Genomic DNA, 27,594 nt, shown 5'->3' on the forward strand with positions numbered 1-27,594 from the left:
AAGGGGAAGAGAGAAAGTATGAGAAACAAAGATAGAAAAGGAAAAGAAGAAAAGAGACAGACAGAAAAAGGAAAACAGGAGGGAGGGGGAGGGGGAGAGAGAGAGAGAGAGAGAGAGAGAGAGAGAGAGAGAGAGAGAGAGAGAGAGAGAGATGGACAAACAGACAGAAAGACAGACAGATATAGAAAGAAACACACACACACACCCACACACACACACACCCACACACCCCGCATGATCTTAGATCAGGAAAAAGGGTAATCTGTGTATTCTATCTGCACCATGAACACTAAGTGTGTATCAGATGAATCCGGTTTGTTTTATAGACCTGGATTTCCAGTAGTGATGCTACCAACTAGCAACATGCGGCTCCTGGCTATATCTATCCAGACTACTGCACATGTCGTTTCCTGCTTTAATTCCACACACAGAATTAATAATCGTACTCACATGTTTTGTTAGATTTTACGATCAAAACAATAGGATTTTTATGAAGTTAATTTCATCAATCACTGTGTTCTGCAGTCGATCCACTGCACTTGGGGGTCCTTTACATATATTGGCGTCTGTACATCTGCCTGAGTATAATTACAACAGTCTTAAGTCTATCGAGTTTATAAATAAAGTGCTACAAACAAGGGCATAAAAATTGTTTGAATTAATTTAACTTTTAATCTGGCACGTTATTGTATAGAAAGAATGAAGTAGTCTGGGAAGAATCATATCTTTTTTTTTTAGATGTAAATGAATATCTGCAAACAATTTTAAAACGTAAAAGCTTTATTGTTTATTATTTATTTAAGTTGTTTGGACTTTTTGAATAATTTTTCAAAAAGTCCATATCATTTATATATATGATATATCGAAGTTCTAGTAATTGTTAATAATAACCCCCCAAAAAAGTATTTCTTCGGAATTTATTTAATAAAATAAAAGCACCTGAGGGACTTTAATTTTGAAAGCCGCCTGGTATAAGACTGCCTGATCAAAATAAAACCAAAACAGAAAAATAAATAAATAACTAGTGTGTGGACTGTGAACTGGCGCGGAAAATTTAGTATTGTTTAGCACAGACCCGAGGTAAGTGCAACACATTATTGATAACAGTTTATTTCACTGCTTAAAGTAAACGGAGTCGATCGTGTGTTTACAAAAAGCCGTTTTTCTTTCCGTGGTAATGTCTCTGCACCATTGCTAACGGTGTCACTGCTAATCTTGAGCTAGCTGCTGTTTAATTCTTAATGTAGATGGGAATATCAGTGTATTCTTATCCAAAAACGACCTTTATGTAGGTTTTGTTCTTGTTAAATCTGAAAAACTTTACTCTGTTGCTGTCTTACGATGAAGGATCATGATTAGGTTTAGGCGTGTGACGTCATGACGCAGACTTGACGCAACGTGTTATTTATTATGACGTGCTGTAATGGAGAAATAATCAACGACGGGATGGGGTGGTGTGAACTTCCTAAATTTTCCCGATTTTTTTTAAAATAAATGACGCATTATACTTTATCCTTTTTATTGGTAATTGAGAGGTGGAGCGTCTAAAAACGTTAAGACTAAAAAAAAAAGTTAGTTGCTGGTATTGCTTCCTATATAGAGGCTATAAATAGTTGAATAGAATAACATGGGATTCACCTTAGAGCTGCTGTTAATGTGAAAGGAAAAATAATCAACACCTAAAATATTTAATATATAAGTGTAATATATATATATATATATATATATATATATATATATATATATATATATATATATATATATATATATATATATATATATTCCCCATAGTCTATATATATATATTTTAATATATTTGTAATATAGATATATTTCATTTTAATTTTGGTTGGCTTAGTGGCTAGCACATTTGCCACACACCTCCAGCGTCCTGGGTTCGAGTCTCGCTCCTGCCCACTGTGTGTGTTTGGAGTTTGCATGTTCTCCCCGTGCTTGGTGGGTTTCCTCCGGGTGCTCCGGTTTCCTCCCACAGTCCAAAGACATGCTTCTAGGCTGATTGGAGTCTCTAAATTGCCCGTAGTGTGTGATTGCGTGAGTGTGTGTGTGTGCCCTGCGATGGGTTGGCACTCCGTCCAGGGTGTATCCTGCCTTGATGCCCGATGACGCCTCCGCTTGACCCGAGAATAGATCAGATAAGCGGTACAGACAATGAAATGAAAATATATTTCCATTTATTTACTTGTTGGGATTTCTTACAGAATGGAGACATCAGCACAAGTAGAAACCTGTATGAAGCAGAAGAACAACTACAAGGTGGGTTCAAGTATAATTCATTTGTTTTTATATTGTTTAATTACAAAAAAAAAAAACATGCAATTGAATATGATTACAACCCGAAAGATCTCTAAACCCCAAAGGCCATTGGGGAATTTACTACATTAACCTGTTTCAATACTGTGATGTTTCAATACTGTGATGAAGCCTAAACCCTGGAAGGAAGATTTCATCCATGTGAATCTTACCTAATTATTTAATCGCTTAACTGCCAAGCTACAATTATTTTTAGGAAATTTACTTGGGTTTTAATTTTGGAAAAAAGAGCATATAGCTTGAAGTGTTCAAATGTCATTGAAATGTTTTGCAGTGTACATAGGGTGTTGAAGTGTGTGTGGATCTGTATATCTTATTATCTTTAGTTGATTAGCCATTGTCCGTTGTTCAAGGTACAGTGCCTTGGGTTCATCGCCTTAAACTTTTCCACATCTTGTATTTTTATTAGACATTTAGTCTTTCATTACATTAGTATTCAACCTCCTAGATTCAGAAGGCTGACAGAACCATCTTTGGCTGCAATTACAGCTTATAGGATATGCCTCAATCAGCTGAATCAATGAAACATTGCCCTGTTTAGCAGTCTCTGGCAACAGAGACTGCTTTTCTTCTAAGATTGCCCTATCCATCTTGCCCTCAACCCTGACCAGTTTCCCAATCCCTGTTGAGGAAAATTAACCCCACTACACAATGCTACCACCACCATTCTTCTCAGGGTTATAAACAGTGTTGGGTTTCCACCAGATTTAGTGTCTGTCCCAAGGCCCTTTGTCTTAAATGTTCCATTTTGCTTTCATCCTACCAGAAAACCTTTTTGTACATGTGCACTCAGTAAATAAAGCATGTAAATAATCCCTACTCACTCTTTTAATACTATATCACATCTATGCAAAATGTGGAAAAGGTCAAGGGGAAGATGAAGGCACTGCATGTTGTTTATGGAGTATGGGCTGAACTTGCAAGAGAATACAGAAGTAACTACACATATCTTTTGTCATCTTTTTCACCCATACTAAAAGCAGTTTTTGAAGCTAGTGGGAGCCTAACATCAGTGCTGTGCATGCGTCACGTAACACGATGCACCACTCGACAGAGCGACAAACAAGATCTTCAAGGCATACTCACGAGTATGGATCTTCTCCGGGACTAATTATTAGTCATGGACTATTGTCTGCTTTAAAAATCCCCTCTCTATAGTAGGGGAAAAGGCAGCTGTTCTCCCAGTACAAGTCTATGACCAACCTGTAGAGTTGATTGTGGCTTCATAACCTTGATTGTGGCTTCATATCCAGGAGCAGCCTCCTAATGGAGAGCATCGAAGGGGAGGATGGACCCATGGGGTCCTGTTCCCAACCTTGCATGCTATTCTGTCTCTCTAACACCTCTTTATTTCTCTCTCTTTCTGACGGGTTTACTTGTCATCTATGACAGAAAAAGCAGCAGGTCTACGGTGGGGACATAGGTAAGTCTTGCCCTCAGAGCCCAGTTCTTTACTTTAGACCTTCAGCACTTTCTGGCCTTGGTGATGTCATTGCCAGTGTGCCATGTCTGAGGTCTTTAGAGTTTTCAATATATCACACACATCCAGCTTCTATGGCTGTATGGAATGTAACATTCTTGTACAAGAATGTGTTATTGTTAAGGAAATGTTTGCTTTTCCTAGATTATTATTAGCTTGAACAACGTTATAAACGATATCACCTATTTCAATATATGGCTTGAAGTGTTTTGGGCTTCTGATATTTACCTTTTCCAGCACAGATTATATGGTGCAGCAGATTAATTGATGGTAGAAATGGAGAACAGGCACGGCTATGTATCATATGAAAACGTAACTACATGGATTTAAGTTGGACTGGCTTTGCCAACTGCAACAGAGGCTTCTGTTGAACAAACCCTGAGAGCCGTGGTCCAAAGCCTGTGAAAATATGAACTGTGTGTTTGCATACAGCAACACGGGCATATTTGCTGGCAAACCATCAAAATCAGCTGCACTAATCGTGTATATATATGCCCGACAATTGTGCCATTAAAGAGCTGTAATTAATGGACAAGTCTGATTCGGGTGATGTATTGCAATCACCTGAAGTATAATGTTGATGTGACTATCAATGGATAAAACGTGCATCTGTCTATAAAATAGGATTCGTCCTGAATTTGTGGAGGACCACAAAGAATAAAGAAACCTTAAATATGCTTTATATTGTCATTTGAAGCTTTCGTTGACAATTTTTGCAAAACATCAGAGGATTTGTGAACGGGGATCATGATAAAGAAATAGGCCAAAAAGTATCAGTTCTGATCCAGTAACATTGTACTGAATCGGGCAAATGTTAGTCCTATAGAGATGCTTGATATTGGGTTGGGGCATCTCTACTCTTCACCTGGGTCAGGAGTTTTTAACACATTGTCCAGCACTCAAGTTCTAAATGTGGCTCATTTGCTTTGCCTCAGTTTCTTTGTCCAAGCACTGTAACTAAGCACTTCCTGAAGTTTAGCTGGATTTACTTTTTTTTTTTTTTAATGATGATCAGTCTTTTCTTACCTTGAAGGCATGTTTAGCATTATGTGCTAATGGGTGTATGTAATGCAACTCCTTTCAGTGTTCACCAAGCATGGATCCCTTCAGACCATACCCTCCCTGTCCAAACGGCTGAAAACGGTCACAGACCCAGTTATTGGTACGTCATGGATTCTTAATGGGGGGAAAAAAATGAAGCTTACTGTGACAATGTTTGAGTATTGATTGTGTATGTGTGTGTAGGCTTACAGTATGTATGGGAGTATCGCAGCCCCAGCAAGTCAGTCCCTCCTCATTACCAGTGTAAACTGTGTAAGGTGCAGCAGCTACAGAATGAAATGGTGGCTCATATCACTGGATGGAAGCACTGTTTCAGATACATGGTAAAGTCTGTAATTCTCATGATGGGTTTTCCAATGCTTTAACCTTTTATTATAATGGAGGAGGGATTAAAACATGTATGTATGTTCTTAATCAATTTTGTTTTTCTCTTGATAAACAGAAACACGCTCACCCAGAAAAAGTGTCCTACAAAGAAGAGGAAGTAAAACAGGAGCCAGAGACCAAAAGGGCAGTCAGAGTGATCGCCGCTGAGGTGGAGAAAGCTGAGGGCAGGGGTCAAATCAAGGTGGGATACTGTACACTTGATTTAAAAGTGCCCTAAGGGTAACTATTTGTCACTTACAGTGTGCAGTGACATTGAAAACACAGTAAGGAAAAAAATGAAGCTAGCTAGACAATAGACTGAAAAACTGCTATGTATTTTCCTTGTGATAGTCATACACCATGTCTGTTTCCTTTTTGAGTGGTCTGGTAATTGTTTCATTAAGGCAAACTGATATTTGACACATTATCACACATCTTAGATTCTTCAATAGTATACAGTGGAATGTCAGCATACGAATGCCCTCCCTTACAAATTTTCGCCTTAAGAATTGAAATTTTGCACGAAATTTGCATCCGCATATAAACGAACCGAACCAAATGGCGGCTAAGTTGCGCGTACTTCCGGGAGCCGTTCAAAACTTGTTTGCGTCAGTGGAAAGCCAAGCGAAGCCAACCGAAGCAAGCAAATTTTTTTTGTCAGTCAACGAAAGCGGTTTTGGAAAGGATCAACCCACGATACCAACATTGCCTTCGGCGTGCGTTCAAAAGCGACACGATTTTTGTATTTTGTTGACAGATTGGTGGCGTGGGTGGTCTGTTCTATTTTTAGCCCAAGCTTGGTGCCACAACTTCCTGTGAGGACCCTTTACATGGAATGCTCCTCCAGAACGAATTAAATTTGTATGCTGAGGTTCCACTGTGTCACATTAAACTAAGAAAATCCTGAACTTAAAGCAGCTGATTGCTGTATCGATCAGGTGTATTCTACCTCTTACACAATTTTACACCGATTTTCAGTTTCATGGGTTCACACAAATTATAAAACCTTAATTAAATCAGAGTGACATGAGAACGTTTGAGATCCTTGTGTGGAATAACTGTATTGGGATGATGCAGATTTCCAGGTTATTTAGTAATGCATTGTCTTTTTTTCACTTTTAGGTCATCATTAAGGAACCTGGTGATGTACCAGCCTTTCAGAACATGAGTGAGTCCTACCTTATGTTGCCAAATTCAGACGTTTTCTTATACATGACTACACTCTATATTGACCATAGGTTTACTGTCTGCTGTGTGTGTGTGTGTGTGACAGAGTCCTCCATTCCCAATGCAGCCGGAGCAGGTGCTCCAAGTCTCCTTGGACCAATCCCTAGAGGTTTTTACCCAGGTTAGTTTAATCATATATGTGTGAGGAGAAAGTAAAAAATATCTATTATGGATGCTACTCAGGGATAAAATTTATTAGGGATGCTACCCAGATGACTCAGAGCACACTGAGAAATGGGTCATGCGTGCCACATGAATTTGCCCATTTCCAATCATTACCCTTTATGAAGATTTAAAGAATATGAAAAAGCTTTGTGCAAACCTGCACTAAACCAGTCTTCCCACTGCCTGATGCAGAACAGCAGTCTGTGGACCACAGAAAACAAATCAACCACAGCTGTAATACCAGACACCAACAAGTGATTTACATGTTGATATCCTTCATGCAGTGAACCCATTGCAGGGGAGTGTAGTCCTAATGAAGGGTGACTAGGACGTCCAATAATCAGTACCAGAGAATCAGATCCACCTGCTCCTTTTCAGTGATGCTGTACTTGGACTGTCCTTCCTCGTGTACCATAGAGCAGAAGTTCCAGCAGTGACAATGTTCTAATCATTTAAATAGTGTGGTGTAAGAAGGTTTAAGGGCAGTAAACATTGCTTGACTTGGGAACCATGTCACATTATCAGTGCCTATAGCGGAGCTGGACTAGAGGGGCACTAAGGAGACTGAACAACAAATGTTTTTTGTTTTGTTTCCTATTCCTATATAAGTTTCGGTGAATAAATTGTAATTTTTCAGCAAGATTAATGTGATTTATTGGATACAAAGCAATGAATTTGCATTTTTAGCTTAAAAACATTTTGGGGTGTAATTACTCTTGCTTATCTTGTGTATATATCCTCAGGTGGCCCTTTTGGTGGTGGTTTTTCACACCCACCTTACCCAGAAGATCTTCCACCTCGGGGTGGCATGATGACAGATTTTCCTCCTAACATGCACGGCGGTCCAGGTCCGGACATCCCTTTGAGTGGACTCTCCAATTCTGGCCACTATGGTAATTCTGAAAGAGGACAGATGATGGAGAATTGCTGCTTTTGTTTGCTTTAATGGCTTTTAATTGTTCGCCTTTTTCCTGTAATGTCTAACAGGGTTGGACACTTGTAGAGGGATCTTTATCCACTCCTCTATTCATAACATATCACTTTGCTTTACATTCTCACTGCATGTGGACTTCAGGTTCAGGACCCCAGGTTTTCAGTAGGGTTCAAGTACAGAGACTGAGGCGTGGTTTTAGTACAAGTCTATGGCAATCCTAATACTCCTCCTGTATATTTGTAGAAATTCCATTTGTAGATATTTTTTTTTAAATTGTGAATTTATTATAAACTTCTGCATGCATAAAAATATTAAAGGTGAACATGTGGGTATTAATCCATTTGTAGCTGTAAAATATCCATAAACAATAATCAAGGCATGTTAATGTACAAAATTGTTGCAGTATTCTGCAATGGTACTTCGGAGCAGTTATAGCTGCAGAGCAAATTTTGGATACTGCCACATAAAAATGAGACTTATTTCTGTGCCAGGACCAGACAGGATGATGGGAGGTCCAGAGAGCATGCAGAATATATCCAACAACAGATTCATGCACATGGGTTCAGACGGATTTGGGATGGATCCACGAAGAGAGGATATGGGCAGACCGTACCTTGATGATCTGCCCATGAATGGCAGTGACAGAATGATGAGATCTAAAGGCCCAGAGTCTAGCAGCACCCTTCCGAATCTTCTCAGATATTTGGTATAGTTTTTTTTTTTTTTTGTGTCTGTGTTATCGATATATTGTAGATCAATTGTGAATATTTAAAATCGCTTAGTAAATAATTTAACAAGTACACCCTTTGGCTGTGGAGTTTATTCAGTCTTTTTTTTTATGTTAGGATGAATTCCGCATCGAATGTGAAGACGATGCTCAGATCGTGCTGAAGATCACACAGAAGCTCACGGACGTCTTGATGGAATACCGCCTCAGGACCGTCAACTCGGTAAATAATAGTGGGGGGTGCCAGCTGGTGAAATGGCAAGGTTTAATGTCCAGATTTGTTTCCCCACACATTTCTGATGTACAGACAGTTCTCAATTATCCAACTTTTACTCTCCAAATCTTTGCAGTTGATTTTATTATAGAAATGGTTATGTGCATCATACACAAAGTGTCTGGATTCACAAGGCTCACCTAGTAATAATATAGTACTGTAATTATTACCACAAATTTGTTTTTCATTTATCTGACATTGTGGTTTAATATGTATGATCAATTTCTACTGATCAGGCATAACATTATGACCACCTGCCTCATATTGTGTTGGCCCCCCTTTTGTTGCCAAAACAGCCCTGACCCAATGAGGCATGTACTCTACTAGATCCCTGAAGCTGTGCTGTGGTATCTAGCACCAAGATGTTAGCAGCAGATCCTTTAAGTCTTGTAAGTTGTGAGGTGGGGCCTCTACATTTGATAGATACTGACCACTGCAGACCGGGAACACAGCACAAGAGCTGCAGTTTTGGAGATGCTCTGATCCAGTCATCTAGCCATCACAATTCATCACAATAGCCTTGTCAAACTCGCTCAAATCCTTACGCTTGCCCATTTTTCCTGCTTCTAACACATCAACTTTGAGGACAAAAAAATGTTCACTTGCTGCCTAATATATCCCACCCACTAACAGGTGCCATGATGAGGAGATAATCAGTCTTATTCTCTTCACCTGTCAGTGGTCATAATGTTATGCCTGATCGGTGTTTATGCCCTGCTTTTTTTCAGTGCAGTATGCCGGTCTTGTTGAACTCTGAATTGTGTTAATTCAAGCGTTTTTGTTTTTCAGGGATCTAGAATGAATTCTTCCCGTCTGCCTCCATCCTCTGACAGGTTCTCCGACAATATGTCAGGTGCTCCATCAGCATGAACGTCAATAAAATACCCAGTTCTGCTAAATGTTCATTCTAATCTCTTCTCTCCTCCATTGCAGGTCCTTCAAGATTCTATAGTTAAACAGCCCATGTGATGCTCTCCTACATATTTTCATTTTCTTTATGTAGCGACTGTTTTAATGTACCCTCCCCTCCTAAAATATTGGAACAGCAAGGCCATTTTGGGGAGCTATAAACTGAAGACATTTGGGTTTGAGATCGAAAGATGAATATGGGGTGATGGATCAGAATTTATTTCAGCTTTCATTCCCTGATATTTGCAAACAGTAGCGTTCCATGCAAAAGTATTGGAGCAGATTGAAAAATGGATGGATTCAGATTTATAATAATTTTGATTAACACGTCTTCATCAGGAAATGAAGGTTTCTGATCCATCATCTCATATTCATCTTCTGATTTCAAACTCTGATGCCTTCAGTGTATAGCAGCAATAATAAATTAATAACAGCCTTGCTGTTCCAGTTACTTATCAGAGGGAATTTACTGCCCAATGCAAACCTTTTTGTGTTTTAATTTTTTAATTTAAACCAAATTTCCTAGACTTAAATAAGTCTCTGTTTGTAGTGTCTTTTTTGTTTTGCAGGACATTCCTTTAAAATACTTCAGGTTGCTTTAGGATTATTCCGAAATTAGTTATAGATTAATGATCCTAATGCTTATAAGTTTGTTTGTAAGGACTACTAGAAATGTTTCTTATTGTAAATTTAATAAACATGTAAATAATTGAGCACCATGTGTAGTCATTCGGGGCAAAGGCTTCAGGGTTTAATGGAGTCTAACTCGGAGAATAAGTGACCCCCCCTTCTCTCTGCTCGGGGTCTCCACAGTGGACCATCCAATCTGCACATACACTAGATTGCCAAAAGTTTTGGGGTACAAATCATGGAATTCAGGGGTTCGACTTAGCCCCCTAGTTTCAGTGAAAGGATCACATTTTGGACAGATTCATGCTCCCAACTTTGTGGGAACAGTTTGGGTATGACCCCTTCCTGTTCCAACATGACTGCGCACCAGTGCACAAAGCAAGGTCCATAAAGACATGGATGAGTGAGTTTGGCGTGGAGGAACTTGACTGGCCTGCACAGACCTCAACCCGATAGAACACCTTTGGGATGAATTAGAGAGGAGACTGTGAGCCAGGCCTTCTCGTCCAACATCAGTGCCTGACCTCACAAATGCACTTCTAGAGAAATGGTCAAAAATTCCCATAAACACACTCCTAAACCTTGTGGAAAGCCTTCCCAGAAGAGTTGATGTTTCATGTGCATGTAAAAGCAGACGTCCCAGTTTTGGCCTGGCTCACAGTCTCCGTTCTGAATTTTATCCCGAAGGTATTCTATCGGGTTGAGGTCCAGACCTTGGACCTTGTTTTGTGCACTGGTGTTGGAACAGGAAGGAGCCACCCCTAACCTTTCCCACGAAGTTGGGAGCATGAAATTGTTCAAAATGTCTTGGTATGCTGAAGCATTAGAAGTTCCTAAGAACTAAGGGGCCAAACCCAACCCCTGAAAAACAGCACCTGATTTGCCACAGGTTTTTACACCTGATGCCCACAGAGTTCACCCCTAAGTACCTGGGTTGGTTCCCTGCCCAGGAATTGAACCCAGGGTGCAACAAACTGCTACTATAACTTTAATGTTGGCTTGTAAAAATGTATGGCATTATGTTTTAAACATTCCAGTGCACTTTGTAATAATAGCCATTGTGATAAGATCTAAAACAGTGGAACTAGGAATCAAACTCCTGTATGTCTAGGAATAATTGCACACAGCAGGGCAAAAGATGCATCGGTGAATAGTTCTGTCCAAAACTAAGTGCAGATCTGAACAGGGTCAAATGCATCATGTGAGCTGCTTGAATATCACTGTGTCTTGATGTGTCCTTGACTTCATGGTGTCACTGAACAACATAACGGATTATCAGCAAATAAACCTAGCATAAAAAATAAATTGTTGTGTGTAATGAGTTAACATTAAGAATTTTTCTTATATTAAATGTATGGTTTGAAAGAATAGACATTTTATTTTGAGAGCTGTAAAAGCGAAACGGAAGCGCAATCTGGGAACCCTAGAATGACTTTTATTGTGAAAGCGAGAGAGAGCTCGAGCCTCCAGCAGCTACGCTTCCGGTTTTCGCAGCACATTAGCTGTGAATTATTTTGATTTTGTCGAAGACGACACGGAGGTATTATTACATACTAGTAATTTACTGTATTATTATTAGTATTATTATTATTATGATGATTAATATTAATTGAAACTGAGCTGAACAATATATTTAGAGAAAATATGTTTCTTTTTGTTGCAATGTTATTGTATGGTAGCTAATAATATCACGGCTAATGTTAAGCTGGATACTTTTAATTTGTTTATAATGGAGATGCGAGTCTTTGTGTTTGTTTGTTTGTTTGTTTGTTTGTTTGTTTGTTTGTTTAATATTACGCATCTGTATAACTTGCTCTGAGTTTTTTTTCCCCCTTATAAAATTGTAAGAAATGATACCAAGACGCTGCCCTATGCTATGCTATGATGCTAATCTGCTTTATGCTAGCACACTAAGAAGCTAAGCTCTTTTCTTGACGTCAGTTAGTTAGTTGTGTAAGTTAATTGTAGCTTGTTGTCCGTTTGGAGATTGGACAGAATGGAGGGTTCACCACGAGGACAGACCTTTCAGCCAAAAAAGAAGAACGCCGGGAAGGTGAGTTAATGCTAGCTGTAACATTATACCATAGCTAGAGCTGACCTGTGAGTATAGGGGGTTATAGGATATGTGACTTTCTATGAACCGAATAGATTTATTGTAAGAGCTTACACTAATCAGCCATAACATTGTGACCACGTGCCTAATATTGTGTTGGTCCCCCTTTTGCTGCCAAAACAGCCCTGACCCGTCGAGGCATGGACTCCACTAGATCCCTAAAGGTGTGCTGTGGTACCAAGATGTTAGTAGCAGATCCTTTAAGTCCTGTAAGTTGCAAGGTGGGGGCCTCCATGGATCGGACTTGTTTGTCCGGCACGTTTCACAGATGCTCGATTGGATTGAGATCTGTGGAATTTGGTGGCCGAGTCAACACCTCAAACTCGTTGTGCTCATCAAACCATTGCTGAACCATTTTTGCTTTGTGGCACGGTGCATTACCCTGTTGAAAGAAACCACAGACTTCAGGGTTTCCATGAAAGGGTGTACATGGTCTGCAGCAATGCATCCACATGGATGGCAGGACCCAAGGTTTCCTAGCAGAACATTGCCCAAAGCATGACACTGCCTCCACCGGCTTGCCTTCTTCCCATAGTGCATCCTGGTGCCATGTGTTCCCCAGGTAAGCGATGCACACGCACCCAGCCTTCCATGTGATGTAAAAGAAAACATGATTCATCAGACCAGGCGACCTTTTCCCATTGCGCCGTGGTCCAGTTCTGATGCTCACATGCCCATTGTTGGCGCTTTTGGTGCTTGCCCATTTTTCCTGCTTCTAACACATCAACTTTGAGGACAAAATGTTCACTTGCTGCCTAATATATCCCACCCACTAACAGGTGCCATGATGAGGAGATAATCCTCAATCATGAATAAAAACTTCTCAGTGCTCATAACGTTATGGCTGATTGGTGTATGTACACACAGTATATATTTAGAGAGTGTGGCTGTTGTAACAATCGCCCTCTAGTGGCAACAGCACAATATCTAATCTTGCAATTCCACATAATATCTTTTAATTAATAATTTATTATTAGTGTTCTGTCATTTTTACAGGTGCAGCTGACCTTAATGTATAGAACATGAATAAATGCTTGACAATAATATTTGTATATTAAGCTTGTTGAAAGCTCTTCAGGAGAGTGCTGTTTCGGTAGGCGGATACACCATATGGCCAAACGTTTGCACACCTGACCGTCACAGCCATGTGCGAGCCTGCCTCAAACTGCTTCTACAAAGTTGAAAGGATGCCGTTATATAGGATGTCTTTATATTGTGTCGCATTATCCTTTCATTGGAACTGCGGGGCCCAATTCTGTTCCAGCATGACAGTGTGAACCATGAAGACGTGGTTTGCTAGGGATTGAGTGAAAGACCTCAAGAGTCCTGCCCTCAAACCCACTGAACACTTTTGGGATGATGGCTGCAAGCAAAGCCTCTTCACCTGACATCAGTTCCCATACTCTTGCTCCCTTGTTGCTGAAAGGGCAGAGACCTTCACAGCCATGCTCTAAGATCAAGTAATTTTTCCTTCTCAAAAGAGTAAAGGTTATTATTGTAGAAGAGGGAGGACTACTCTATTAACACCCATAATGTGGGTGCGCACAGAATATCAGTACTCAGGTGTTCATGTGCTTTTGGCCATATCGTGTATTATTCCTCGTCTATACAATAAGAATCCAAAAATAACCGTTCATCTGTTTGTTGTCAAAGCACAGCCTGTGGCAGTTAAACAGTAACATTATTAAAAAAATAAAAACCCTAAGAAGGCTGAACCGAGCCGAAAGAGCCATATCTGTGAGCGTGGTCGTTATAAACTATTGCACAACGCTCACACACAAAGGTATTCACAAGGGTGAAGTGAGTGTGTGAAGGAGCTGGTGCATGAGAGCAGGCACTCAGACATGCTCTCTTCCTTTGGCCTCGCTCACTAGGCTCGACTTTTTTGCAAAGTTAAGGAATATGAAAGAGCCCTGACATAAAGTAAAAATGAAATAGTTTGTATTTAATTAGAATCTTAAACAAGTTCATATGAAAATTGCAGCGTTTTTTTTCCTGCAAGTATTGTCCTTCCAACTTTAATACCTGTTGTTATTATAAGTAATTGTTATGTCTTTAAAAACTGTGGAAATGGAAATGAATGGCCTTCACCCACACTGAAGCCAAAAGATGTTGGTAGTCATCATTGGCTGATCGTGCCAGAGAATCAAGTTGTTAGCAACTTAAATAACATGAACTAGCGTGACTTATCAGACATCATGTAAATGTCTGACTTCCTTTTTGAAATTGTCGCTGACTATAATGCTTTATTCAGCATTGTAGTCTGCTTCCTCTTTATTAGTATTATTTATAGAATTGGGATCCTAACCTCAGTGCCATGTATGCATTGCCTAACATTAAGTTCAACGGTCTTATGATGGGGTCATAACCCTGATCACATGAGCACTGGTGCATATGCAGTATTAAGCATAAAACCTTGTGCAGCTTAATGCCTCTTTTTTTATTTTGGTTTTTTTAAATCATGGACTGTCATTTTCATGTCTGCCTAAATAATCCCCATGCTGTAGAGGGAAGAGACATGGCTATGACTAAGCGGGAGAGTCGATTGTGGCTCATACTCAAGAACAGCCTCCTCTGCTAATAAAGAGCATCGAAGGAGAGGATGGACCACAGGAGTGTTGGGGGTCTTGTTCCCAACCTCACATGCTATTCTGTCTCTCTAACACCTCTTTATTTCTCTCTCTTTCCGACGGGTTTACTTGTCATCTATGACAGAAAAAGCAGCAGGCCTACAGTGGGGACATAGGTAAGTCTTGCCCTCAGAGACCAGTTCTCTTCTTTTGACCTTCAGCACTTTCTGGCCTTGGTGATGTCATTGCCAATATGCCATGCCTGAGGTCTCCAGAGCTGTAATGTAACACACAACATCAGCCCCTATGGCTGTGATTGGATTTAACTTAATGATTAGTGTTGTGTCTTGCAGTTATTTTTTTTTTTCTAACCTTATTACTGCAGGGTGTCCGTAGGTCCTTAGATTCTTACTTTGTTTTAAAATAGCTTGTATTTTACAAGTCCTAAATGAGCGGTCCAGTGGTTTTTAATCCTATCTCTGTCATTTGCATCAGCTATGAATGGACAATTGCCACAGCCAAAAATTTCAACTTGTTTAAGATTATGTTCATTTCGTACCACATATGTTGTAAGCATCATGGAGATTAAAACAATTCAAGCACTAAGTCATAGGAAAAGTATGTCAACTATTAATATCATTATTTTAAATGGAAAGAATATGTATTCAACAAATTTCTATAATAGGGATGCTTTACTTATAGTAGAGAGAGACCGAAGGTAACTGTAAAGGAGCTGGAGATATCCACAGCTTGGGTCCATGAAGCTGCTTACCAGACAAAATCAACAGCTTGGATACATCACAAAGCTGGACCTTAGAGAAGAGTTGCAAGAAGAAAGCTGAGGCTTAAAAAAAGGCATTTGAAATAACATTTCAAGTTACAAGAGACAAGCACCTCAGCAAATATGTGGAAAAGACTGATGGAGGCCAAAGCCTTTTTGGCATAGGAGCCAGCTGCTAAGTTTGACCTGAGAACACCATCCCCCAGAGTGAAACATGGTAGTGGTAGCATCGGGTTGTGGGGATGCTTCTCATCACAAGAAGCTTGGAAGCAGGTCCGGGTTGAGGGCAAGATGGAGATCAAATCTGACAAAAATGCAACCCGTCCCATGAAAGTGGGTTCTTGGGACAAAACGTTGAACAGATGTTCGGAAGAGAACTCTGCAAGATACTGGGCCCTTGCAGATGTTTAGTGATCCTAAACTTATTGCCAGAGCTTCCTCATAGTGCTTCAGTAAGGTAGACTGGGCAGTCAAAGTTACTTGCAGCTGGAATTGGAGTCAAAAATGGTTGGACCCTGGGCAGTGAATGATTTCAGCCTTATTGTTTTTATTCTTTAATTAATCTTCATAAAAGTTTTTTTTTTTTTTGCCCCATCAAATACATAATTTAAAAAAATATATCAATTAAATACATTCTGGTAGTTAATTCAATTAAATACAAGTGGCATCTTAAAGTATTCCGATTAATTTAATACCTTCAGACACCCTGGTAACTGAATTTAGCCTGAACAACATTAGAAACATAAAGTCCTGCATCACTGACAGAATGTGTTCACTGTGAGTTATGGGTATTTATGATATGAAAAAGGTGGACTCATCCTCATGGCTCGTCCACTACATGGGCTGTTTCTGTTGGACAAACCTGGCGGACACTGGTCCGGAGGGATCCAATCCAAAGCCAGTTCAAACGGGAACTGTTACTATGCTGTATGTTATATGACGACATTCAGTGAAGGACAGCTGATGTCCTTTTATTGGACAAGTCCAGTGCTGTTTTGCAGAGATGGCTATGCCTACTGGTTAAATCTAGGAAGTAACCACTTGATGATGCTGGAGTGCATCTGTAAGTAACTTGGAATTCTATGGAAAGTTCACAAAACCTTCCTCTATCTGGTCATCCTGAATGTTTGGAGGACCATAAAGAATGCAAATAACTTGACTACATGTGATTAACTGAATGTGGTGGACATTATGACCATTGGAATCCGTCAGGACCCATTTGGAGGGAACTTCCTCGTGGTCCACTCAGTCTGTGCCTTAAAACTCCCTGGCTTCAGAATGAGTGTTGTGTACATCCAGAAAGCCTAAATACACTGGAGTTATGGAGAAATGTTGACTGTTAATAAACCGATTCTCCGTAAGTTTCCGTTCTGCAAAACATCTACAGAATCAGCCACCGGTAGTGGTGCTTGATATCTGATTGGGAAAACACCGTGGTTGTTGATAAGCTCAGCGTTTTGACCAATAGAATAAGTCAGGACTGAGTTTTTACATGTTGTTCAGAGGTGCATATTCAAACGTGGCTCACTTGCTTTGCCACAACTTTTCCACTCTGATGTGGGAAGAGCAGTGTAATTAAGTGCTCTGTTGAACTGAAGTGGATTTACAGATCATTTTGAATGATTAAGCTATCCAGTGCTCACCTTATCTTATAGTATCATGCATTATTGGGTGTGATCTCGTCATTCTAATTCATGCAACTCCCATCAGTGTTCAACAGGCAAGGATCCATCCAGACCGTCCCCTCCCTCACCAAACGACTGAAAACCGTCACAGATCCGATTATCGGTACGTAATATGTTCTTAATGAAAAATTAAACACGTTGTGGAAATGTATGAGTACTGAGAGTGTGTGTGTGTAGGCCTACAGTATGTATGGGAGTATCGTAGCCCCAGCAAGACAGTAGCTCCTCATTACCAGTGTAGACTGTGTAAGGTGCAGCGGAGGCAGAATGAGATGGCTTCTCATGTTATTGGATGGAAGCATTGCTTCAAATACCTGGTAAGGCTGATAGATGCACTTTCATCTTTTCCTCCCAGTTTATAAACAAGAGGCTTTGGCAAAACGTGCTTGCATCTGCCGTAAGAGTTTTCTCTGTTATCTGATGAACAGAAACATGCTCACGCGGAAAAAGTGCCTCATGAAGAAGAGGAAGTAACAAGGAACCCAGTTATCAAAAAGGAAATGAAATCAATTGCTGCTGAGGTGGAGAAGACTGAGGGCAGAGGTCAAATCAAGGTAGGAATCATTGAGTCTATATATGTATAATGACCTTGTGAATGTATTTTCCCCAGCAGTGTTGTTTTTTTACAGTGGCAGAGAAGTAAAGAAAGAAAACACAATAACAAATCCAAAAACATGATGACAATTTGGACAAAGCAGAAAAGATAGGTATAGTTTGTGAATGGAATTCTTACCGCTGATTGGATGAGATATCGGTCACTCAAGATATACAGAAAAGTCCGGCAGGCTGCGGCAGTAGAACGATGAATCGCTTGTATATGAACACAGCTCTGCTCTTATAACGCTCTTTGCCTCCTTAAATCTGGAATAGTTTGGTCTTCGAAACACACCTGTGTTCTTTAGGTGTGTTTTTAGAGATCGCATTCTAATCTTTATGCTATGATACGCTATCAGTATATCCAAAATCACGCCATATGAATGTCCATCCTCAAAGTAGCACTAAATGAATTCCATTTCCATATATATATAGTATATAATGTGTGTGTGTGTGTGTGTGTGTATGTATATATATATATATATATATAAAATATAGTATATTGTGTATGTATGTATATATATATATATATATATATATATATATATATATATATATATATATATATATATGTATGTATAAAAAACATGAAATAGTTAGATACAGTTTCCTACTTTTATATTTTGAGTGACAGATGCCTCGTCCAATCAGAGGTAAGAATTCTATTCGCAAACTATACCTACCTTTTCCGTTTTTTTCTGAATTATTGTTGTGTTTTTGGATTTGTTATTGTGTTTCCCGATTTGTTATTTTATTTTGCACTTCTCAGCCACTGTAGTTTTATTTCTGTCTTGTATTACATCCTAGAATTAAAGTGAATTTTTGTAGGGGTTTGTACCGAATAATTTACACAACATGAGAAGGAACATACCAGATAAACTGTGTGTAGTGATTGCAAGTCAGCCCAGTGGCCTTCTTATTTTCAGTCCTCATGTTTTAAGTTGCTTCCAGGGAAGTCGAAAGTTAGAGTTAGAGCAGTATGATGTTTGTCATGTTATCATTTTTTCATATTTACACCAATTTGCTTTATATGATCAACTTGCCATGAAGTATCCAAAATACTTTTCCTCCTAAGTCACGGTTACCTGTGAACATCCGCTTGTAGAATGAACTTTAGATGATGAACTTTTGTTTTCTCTTCAGGTTGTCTTTAAAGAACCTTGCGATGTGCCATCATTTCAGAACATGAGTAAGTCCAGCCCACTGTATGTGTTCCAATATATACACGAATAGTGTACTGTAATGTTAAAAATAACCATATATGCACTGTGTTTGTGTATGTATCAGAGTCTGCATTTCCCTATGTAGCGGGACCAGGTCCTACCAGTCTGCTCGGACCAATTCCTGGAGGTTTTCACCCAGGTTAGTCTGTGTGTATATGTATGAAAGCCTTTGTGGATCTATTTTACAGTATAATTCACAGTAGATTTTACATTTATATTGTCCATATGCTGTCCATTGCATCTGTATTGTATTACTGTCTTGCATCTGTATTTCCACAGATAGGTCTTTTGGTGATGAATTTTTGGACCAACCCTTTTCAGAGGAGTTCCTACCCAGGGGTGGCATGATGTCTGATTTTCATGGCGGCTCGGGCAATGGCCCCATGAGTAGTCCTGACCGCTACGGTAATTCTAATTGATGATTCTTTCTATGTTTGTACTTACCCAGATATTGACACAAAACATCATTTCATGTACGTGTATTCCAAACTGATGAAAATTCACATAGGTGTGATTTGGAAAACCTCCACAACTGACACTGTGTAGTAAATCTTGAGCACAATTAGAGGCAGGTCTGTGTTGAGGCACTCCTATTTTTTTTTTCTGTCTTTCCCACTTAAAAACTGCAATCCTTTTTTTTTTTTTTTTTCTTTTAAAACTCATCCTGAAATTCCCCTTATATTTTGTGTTCCAATTATTTTCATCCGCATTCTTTCTGACATATACAAAATACCCTCTGGGTATTACCTGACAGTTGATAGATGTTAACTGTTAGTAATAAGAAGTCTTGTCAATATATAATTGCTATTCATGACAAAAGAACAGTAATAGGTTGGGCCGGGCAAACATAGCAGTAGTTTGCCGTAATCTGTATTTTCAGTTTCAAGCTAGATGTTAACGGCATTACGATTAACGTTCCCTTTCCTATCCCCGTTTTCTTGGATAGACCTTTCATTTTTCTGACCACTACTTTATATCTTCAGGATTCAATTTGGCATAAGACCAACTTTTTATTTTAACTTGTTTAACATCTTTTCTCAAATGTTAACACTAACACAGGGGTGGATGCTAAAACCTCTCTTGCCAATTGCAAGGAAAAATTTATCTCATTTATACAACTGAGCAAGTGAGGGTTAACGGCCTTGCTCTGGGGCCCAGCAGTGGCAGATTGGTGATTCTGGGGTTCAGACTCAAAACCTAACAATCAGTAGTCCATCACTAAGCTATCACTTCTCTGGTATCACCTGGTTCAGTGGTTCTCCCTCTGCTTTTTTCTTTTTACTCTGTTTCCATCTTCTGTATATCCACTCTGCGATGGACAAGATCTCACTCAGATCACCAGATCTAGTTAGACAGCACTCTTTAGCACAGTTATCAAAACACCAAATAAGGGAATATTTTCTTTGGACCAAAGGTGACCTGTCCATCTAGTTCCGTTCCAAAGTCTTGTTGAATCCATGCCAGGGCACATTGTAGCTTTCCTAGGACACTGTAATGGTCCAACACAGTACTCTTTACTTGTTCACCCACTGTGTAGTAAATATGGATTGTTTATCAGCTCAATTCTCTAAAAACCATAAAAATGAGCATGTGGACCTCTGAAACACTTATTTTTTATACCTTATTTGACCCCAGGACCAGACATGATGATGGGAGGTCCAGAGAGCATGCAAAATATATCCAACAGCAGATTCATGCATATGGTATCAGACGGATTTGGGATGGGTCCACGAAGAGAGGATATGGGCAGACCGTACCCTGACGATCTGCCAATGAACAGCAGCGACAGAATGATGAGATCTAAAGGCCCAGAGTCCAGCAACACCCTCACAACTCTTCTCAGATGCCTGGTATAGTTCTATATGTCTAAATGTCTTTTGATACATACTGCTACTGGAATTAACAAAAACTTCCACTCATGTATATCTATGGTCTTGAAGAGAAACAAACTTTGGCAATGGGGTTTATTCAGTCTTGTTTATTTTAGGACACATTCCGCATCGAGTGTGAAGATGATGCTCAGGTCGTGCTGAAGATTACACAGAAGCTCACAGACGTCTTGATGGAATACCGCCTCAGGACCGTCTCCTCGGTAACAAACTCAACCAGAGTACCGTGGGGGTGGGGGGGCTGTGTCCTTTCTAGTGACGTTAGAGTGTTATGTGCATTTAGAAAGGGACAGCAAATTTCTTTTATAAGACTTCCCGACGATGTAAAAATTCACTTCTCCAGTTTCTTTAAAATGACTTTATTTCAAATAATACCCATCAAAACGCATTTTGGTTAGTAGGTAGACTATAAAGAGCCAAACCAGTCCTCTAAGCCTCTGTAAAATTGTGGGAAAAATTCTCTTCTTCTACATTGGCTCTGGCTAGCTCATGCAATTTGACTCCAAAATACAACAATATAATCCTCAATCAAAGCTTAAAAAGAATTCAAACTCAAAAAGACTGGGTTCAGATGAGAATTTAATGTATATACATACAGTATATTGCCAAATGTTTTGGGATGTCTGCCTTTACAGTCACATGAATATAATATGGAGTTGACCCGCCCTTTGCAGCTATAACAGCTTCAACTCTTCTGGGAAGGCTTTCCACAAGGTTTAGGAGTGTGTTTATGGGAATTTTTGACCATTCCTCTAGAAAGGCATTTGTGAGGTCAGGCACTGATGTTGGATGAGAAGGTGTTCTATGGGGTTGAGGTCAGGACTCTGTGCAGATCAGTCAAGTTCCTCCACACCAAACTCACTCTTCCATGTCTTTATGGCCCTTGCTTTGTGCACTGGTGCACAGTCATGTTGGAACAGGAAGGGGTCATCCCCAAACTGTTCCCACAAAGCAGAGAGCATGAATTTTGGTCCAAAATGTCTTGGTATGCTGAAGCATTATGAGTTCCTTTCACTGGAACTAAAGGCCCAAGAACAACCCCTGAAAAACAACACCTGAATTCAATGATTTGGAGGGGTGTCCCAAAACTTTTGGCAATATAGTGTACATTTAACTCATGTTTCTTTTCTTTTTATTTCATTTCAGGCATCCTAACATGATCAGTGTTTATTCTGATTCCTATTCCTTTTGGCTAAAAAATGACCCCATTGTTTCCTCATGGGTTTTGGGCTGTCTTGGGCTGACTGGTCACTGCACTGACTTGAATTCACTTCCTTTTTGTAGTTTATTTGGGGTAACTGCATGTACTTCCTCAAAATCACTCACTTTTTGCAGTCAGTCTAGGAGTTCAGTTTTTGTCGAGAGGTTAAAATGAAGTCTGTGGTTGACTCGTGGTCAGTATATTTGTATATAGTTTCACTTTGACACAAAAAAACATCAGTATTACAACACTAATTTAAGCTTTTATGTATCTTGAAAAAGGCTGTTTCTGCAACAAGAAGCCATGAAGAGGAATATATATTGCCCTTCAAGATACACTATATTGCCAAAAGTATTCGCTCACCCATCCAAATAATCAGAATCAGGTGTTCCAATCACTTCCATGGCCACAGGTGTATAAAATCAAGCACCTAGGCATGCAGACTGTTTTTAGAAACATTTGTGAAAGAATGGGTCGCTCTCAGGAGCTCAGTGAATTCCAGCGTGGAACTGTGATAGGATGCCACCTGTGCAACAAATCCAGTCGTGAAATTTCCTCGCTCCTAAATATTCCACAGTCAACTGTCAGCTGTATTATAAGAACGTGGAAGTGTTTGGGAACGACAGCAACTCAGCCACAAAGTGGTAGGCCACGTAAACTGACGGAGCGGGGTCAGCGGATGCTGAGGCGCATAGTGCGAAGAGGTCGCCAACTTTCTGCAGAGTCAATCGCTACAGACCTCCAAACTTCATGTGGCCTTCAGATTAGCTCAAGAACAGTGCACAGAGAGCTTCACGGAATGGGTTTCCATGGCCGAGCAGCTGCATCCAAGCCATACATCACCAAGTGCAATGCAAAGCGTCGGATGCAGTGGTGTAAAGCACGCCGCCACTGGACTCTAGAGCAGTGGAGACGCGTTCTCTGGAGTGACAAATCGCGCTTCTCCATCTGGCAATCTGATGGACGAGTCTGGGTTTGGCGGTTGCCAGGAGAACAGTACTTGTCTGACTGCATTGTGCCAAGTGTAAAGTTTGGTGGAGGGGGGATTATGGTGTGGGGTTGTTTTTCAGGAGCTGGGCTTGGCCCCTTAGTTCCAGTGAAAGGAACTCTGAATGCTTCAGCATACCAAGACATTTTGGACAATTCCATGCTCCCAACTTTGTGGGAACAGTTTGGAGCTGGCCCCTTCCTCTTCCAACATGACTGTGCACCAGTGACCAAAGCAAGGTCCATAAAGACATGGATGACAGAGTCTGGTGTGGATGAACTTGACTGGCCTGCACAGAGTCCTGACCTCAACCCGATAGAACACCTTTGGGATGAATTAGAGCGGAGACTGAGAGCCAGGCCTTCTCGTCCAAAATCAGTGTGTGACCTCACAAATGCGCTTCTGGAAGAATGGTCAAAAATTTCCATAAACACACTCCTAAACCTTGTGGACAGCCTTCCCAGAAGAGTTGAAGCTGTTATAGCTGCAAAGGGTGGACCGACGTCATATTGAACCCTATGGATTAGGAATGGGATGTCACTTAAGTTCATATGCGAGTCAAGGCAGGTGAGCGAACACTTTTGGCAATATAGTGTATCTTTAAATGTGTGATGCCCTTTGACAGTAAGATTTTTTTTTAAATTATTTTTTGGATACATACCCCAGTAATGGTTAAAAAGAGATAAATATCTGATTTTATATATATATATTTATATTTATATTGTTGGTTGCTGTTTACCAAAAAATGGAGCGAGTCCTACTGAAATGCATTGATGGAAATCACTATGGACATTTATAAAATGGAGCAAATAACAACATTTGTAAATCATAAAATGCAACAATTTGCTTTGCACTGGGATAAATGGACCAAATATGCAACATCTCATTACAGACTTTATTCTGTAATCAAAACTGATTAGAAAAGAAAGATTATATATACATAGCCCCTGTCGGAGAAATTTTATGCTCTGCCTAAAATTAGCAATACTTCACCTAAAATTAGTTATTGATTAATGCTTACTCAATGATTCACCTAAATATTAATCATTAGTTAATGTGCATCAATACAATCACTAATAATACTAGTATACTAACCACACTTGAGACAGAGAAGATTGGAAAAGGGTAGAAAGTTTAATAAAAACATCAGAACAAAGCAATAGCTCAGTGAACCGTCTTTATTCAGTAGGATCAGTGGTTGAAGAGGGGACCTCAGGTGGCGGAGGAGAAGTGGGGAAAGTTGGAGGTGAATACTCAGGGCCAGGAGAAGGCACCAGAGGGATTAGAGGAGAGCTAGGAGGTAAAGTGGTGTCAGATGAGGAATCATCAGAAGGGATCTCAATGGGGATGTCATCAGTTTGGGTGCTCTGAGAAGTAGTGCAGGTCCAGTGCCAGTGAAGGGTTTGGGTAGACTGGTCACAGGTTTTAGGAATGGTTTGAGTGCCTGGGTCGTGACAGAGAGTATCTCTCACAATATGGTGGACCAGGTGAGGAGCTACAGTGTTTTTGAAAAGGTGTTCCAGGAAACCATTAAGCTCAGTGGCCATACAGGAAAGTTGATACTGGCGACAGCATCGCAGAGCACCCTTGGGATTCTTCCGAAAAATGGCACGACAGGTTGACCGAGCTGGAAAATAGTGAAATGAAAATAAGGGGAGTGCATATCGTTCGAACTTAAATAAGCTTAGGGACCATGATATGCACCAAGGTCAGAGAGACAGTATAAACAAGCAAGAAGATGTGCAGTTGTGCTCATAAGTTTACATACCCTGGCAGAATTTATGATTTCTTGGCTATTTTTCAGAGAATATGAATGATAACACACAAACTTTTCTTTCACTCATGGTTAGTGGTTGGCTGAAGCCATTTATTGTCAAACAACTGTGTTTACTCTTTTTAAATCATAATAACAACAGAAACTACCCAAATGACCCTGACTGAAAGTTTACATACCCTGGTGATTTTGGCCTGATAACATGCACACAAGTTGACACAAACGGGTTTGAATGGCTATTAAAGGTAACCGTCCTCACCTGTGATCTGTTTGCTTGTAATTAGTGTGTGTGTGTATAAAAGGTCAATGAGTTTCTGGACTCCTGACAGACCCTAGCATCTTTCATCCAGTGCTGCGCTGACGTTTCTGGATTCTGAGTCATGGGGAAAGCAAAAGAATTGTCAAAGGATCTGCGGGAAAAGGTAGTTGAACTTTATAAAACAGGAAAGGGATATAAAAAGATATCAAAGGAATTGAGATGCCAATCAGCAGTGTTCAAACTCTAATAAAGAAGTGGAAAATGAGGGGTTCTGTTGAAACCAAACCACGGTCAGGTAGACCAACTAAAATTTCAGCCACAACTGCTAGGAAAATTGTTCGAGATGCAAAGAAAAACCCACAAATAACTTCAGGTGAAATAAAGGACTCTCTGAAAACATGTGGTGTGGCTGTTTCAAGATGCACAATAAGGAGGCACTTGAAGAAAGATGGGCTGCATGGTCGAGTTGCCAGAAAAAAGCCACTACACAAATGCCACAAAGTATCCCGCTTACAATACGCCAAACAGCACAGAGACAAGCCTCAAACCTTCTGGCACAAAGTCATTTGGAGTGATGAGACCAAAATTGAACTTTTTGGCCAGAACCATAAACGCTACGTTTGGAGAGGAGTCAACAAGTCCTATGATGAAAGGTACACCATTCCTACTGTGAAACACGGAGGTGGATCGCTGATGTTTTGGGGATGTGTGAGCTACAAAGGCACAGGAAATTTGGTCAAAATTGATGGCAAGATGAATGCAGTATGTTATCAAAAAAAATACTGGAGAAAAATTTGCACTCATCAGCCCGGAAGCTGCGCATGGGACGTACTTGGATATTCCAACATGACAATGATCCAAAACACAAGGCCAAGTCGACCTGTCATTGGCTACAGCAGAATAAAGTTCTGGAGTGGCCATCTCAGTCTCCTGACCTCAATATCATTGAGCCACTCAATCTCAAACGTGCAGTTCATGCAAGACAGCCCAAGAAGAAGAATGGGCAGCTTTACCATCTGAGAAGATAAAGAGCCTCATCCACAACTACCACAAAAGACTTCAAGCTGTCATTGATGTTAAAGGGGGCAGTACACGGTATTATGAACTGGGGTAGGTATATTTTGATCAGGGTCATTTGGGTAGTTTCTGTTGTCATTATGATTTAAAAAGAGTAAACACTATATATGGGCACAGGGGTATGTACATATATGGGAACGTGAGTGTAGATGCATGTGTGTTTATATATGAGTGTATTCAGATGTATAATGTCTGACGTGTATCTGTTGAAGGTGTATGTTTAATTGAGAAGAAGTAAATGAAAAAGGGAGTTGCTAACAAGTGGTTAAATGGGACTACAGACGTTGTTGGGGACAGTGAAGGTCATCACTCCGAACAGGACGCTAGGTTATTAGAATTAACGGAATTATTAGTAGGAATACATTTAGTAATTCTTGATTATATTGTAGCTTAACTATTTTTAGCATTTTTTATGGCTAACTGCGATGCAGTATGACGTTCCTATTGACTCGCATCTGTTGTGTGTCCATTCAAATGTTTTCCAGGGATCTAGTATGAATTCTTCCTGCCTGTCAATGAGCTCCGACAGATTCTCCGGCAATATGTCAGGTGATCCATCAACATGAATGCCAATAAACGTTCTTGTATATTTAGCAACTGTGATCATTTGAGAATTACATAAGAAATAAAAATTAGAACTTCAACTTGATTTCATCTCCTCCCTCTTTCTCTCTCTTGCAGGCTCTTCAAGATTCTATAACTGAGCAGCCCATGTGATGTCTGTTTTATTTTTAGTGTGGCTCTATTTTAATGTACTTCTCAGTATAAAAATTTTAAATTGAAAGTTTTAGGTTGAAGACTAAAGGACATTTGTTTTGGACATTTGTTGCAGGACATAGTGATTTGTTAATCCTAATTATTGGTGCATTTAGAGCTCTAGAAATGTTTTGTACACTGATTTGAATAAAATGTTCCAAAAAAAAAAATGTTCAAGACTGTAATTCTCAAGCATGTCAGTATTTCTATTATTTCATATCTAGTAATGATTTAAGAGAAAAGTCCATTTGCAATTGATTTACAGATGTTACCCCATCATATCAAAATAGAAACAAGTTTCACTTCTCTGCTGCATAGGAAGTCTGATAAAATACAAATCGAATCATAGTTCCTTTTGCATTTCTGACATCTTGCACAGGAACCTGTCTATCGTTGTTGAGGGGTAGGACTATACTATGGGGCGTGTTTGTATTTGGAAGTGATGTAAGTTACAGTCAGCCAAGAAGGAGAATGTGCTGATGAGCAAATACTGTCGTCTTGTTATCTGAATGAAGAATAGTGATGAACAATGGTTTGGTTTAACATCAGGGTTTCTGCAAGGATCATTTTTAAATTGTT

The 27,594-nt window shown here is 39.8% G+C and overlaps 2 protein-coding genes across 3 annotated transcripts in view; one reads left to right on the plus strand and one right to left on the minus strand.

The window, feature by feature from the left end:
- Positions 1-588, minus strand: part of tex10 (testis expressed 10) — a 27,345-nt gene extending 26,757 nt beyond the window's left edge. The window contains exon 1 of the mRNA XM_058376634.1: positions 451-588. Within this exon, the coding sequence (XP_058232617.1) occupies positions 451-452 (2 nt within the window). The 5' untranslated portion in view covers positions 453-588. The remainder of the gene's footprint in view (positions 1-450) is intronic.
- Positions 589-943: 355 nt separating this feature from the next.
- Positions 944-27,164, plus strand: si:ch211-197h24.6 (uncharacterized). 2 transcript variants are annotated; one of them, XM_058376664.1, is made up of 14 exons: positions 944-1,080; positions 2,220-2,274; positions 3,724-3,754; positions 4,896-4,973; positions 5,057-5,196; positions 5,316-5,441; positions 6,362-6,407; positions 6,513-6,587; positions 7,375-7,524; positions 8,057-8,271; positions 8,411-8,515; positions 9,356-9,419; positions 9,500-11,645; positions 12,092-12,158. In XM_058376664.1, exons 2-13 carry the CDS (start codon positions 2,221-2,223, stop codon positions 9,520-9,522), a joined length of 1,107 nt encoding a protein of 368 aa, XP_058232647.1. In that variant the 5' UTR covers positions 944-1,080; position 2,220; the 3' UTR covers positions 9,523-11,645; positions 12,092-12,158. The 2 variants fall into 2 exon arrangements, with proteins under 2 accessions (XP_058232647.1, XP_058232648.1); XM_058376665.1 differs by lacking the exons at positions 944-1,080; positions 2,220-2,274; positions 3,724-3,754; ... (7 more) ...; positions 8,411-8,515; positions 9,356-9,419 and adding exons at positions 14,934-14,964; positions 17,280-17,357; positions 17,432-17,571; ... (6 more) ...; positions 26,745-26,808; positions 26,941-27,164 and having other exon boundaries at positions 11,537-11,645.
- The last annotated feature ends 430 nt before the right edge of the window (positions 27,165-27,594 follow it).

Source organism: Hemibagrus wyckioides, linkage group LG23 (genome assembly GCF_019097595.1).
Source record: "Hemibagrus wyckioides isolate EC202008001 linkage group LG23, SWU_Hwy_1.0, whole genome shotgun sequence".
Lineage (NCBI taxonomy): Eukaryota > Metazoa > Chordata > Actinopteri > Siluriformes > Bagridae > Hemibagrus > Hemibagrus wyckioides.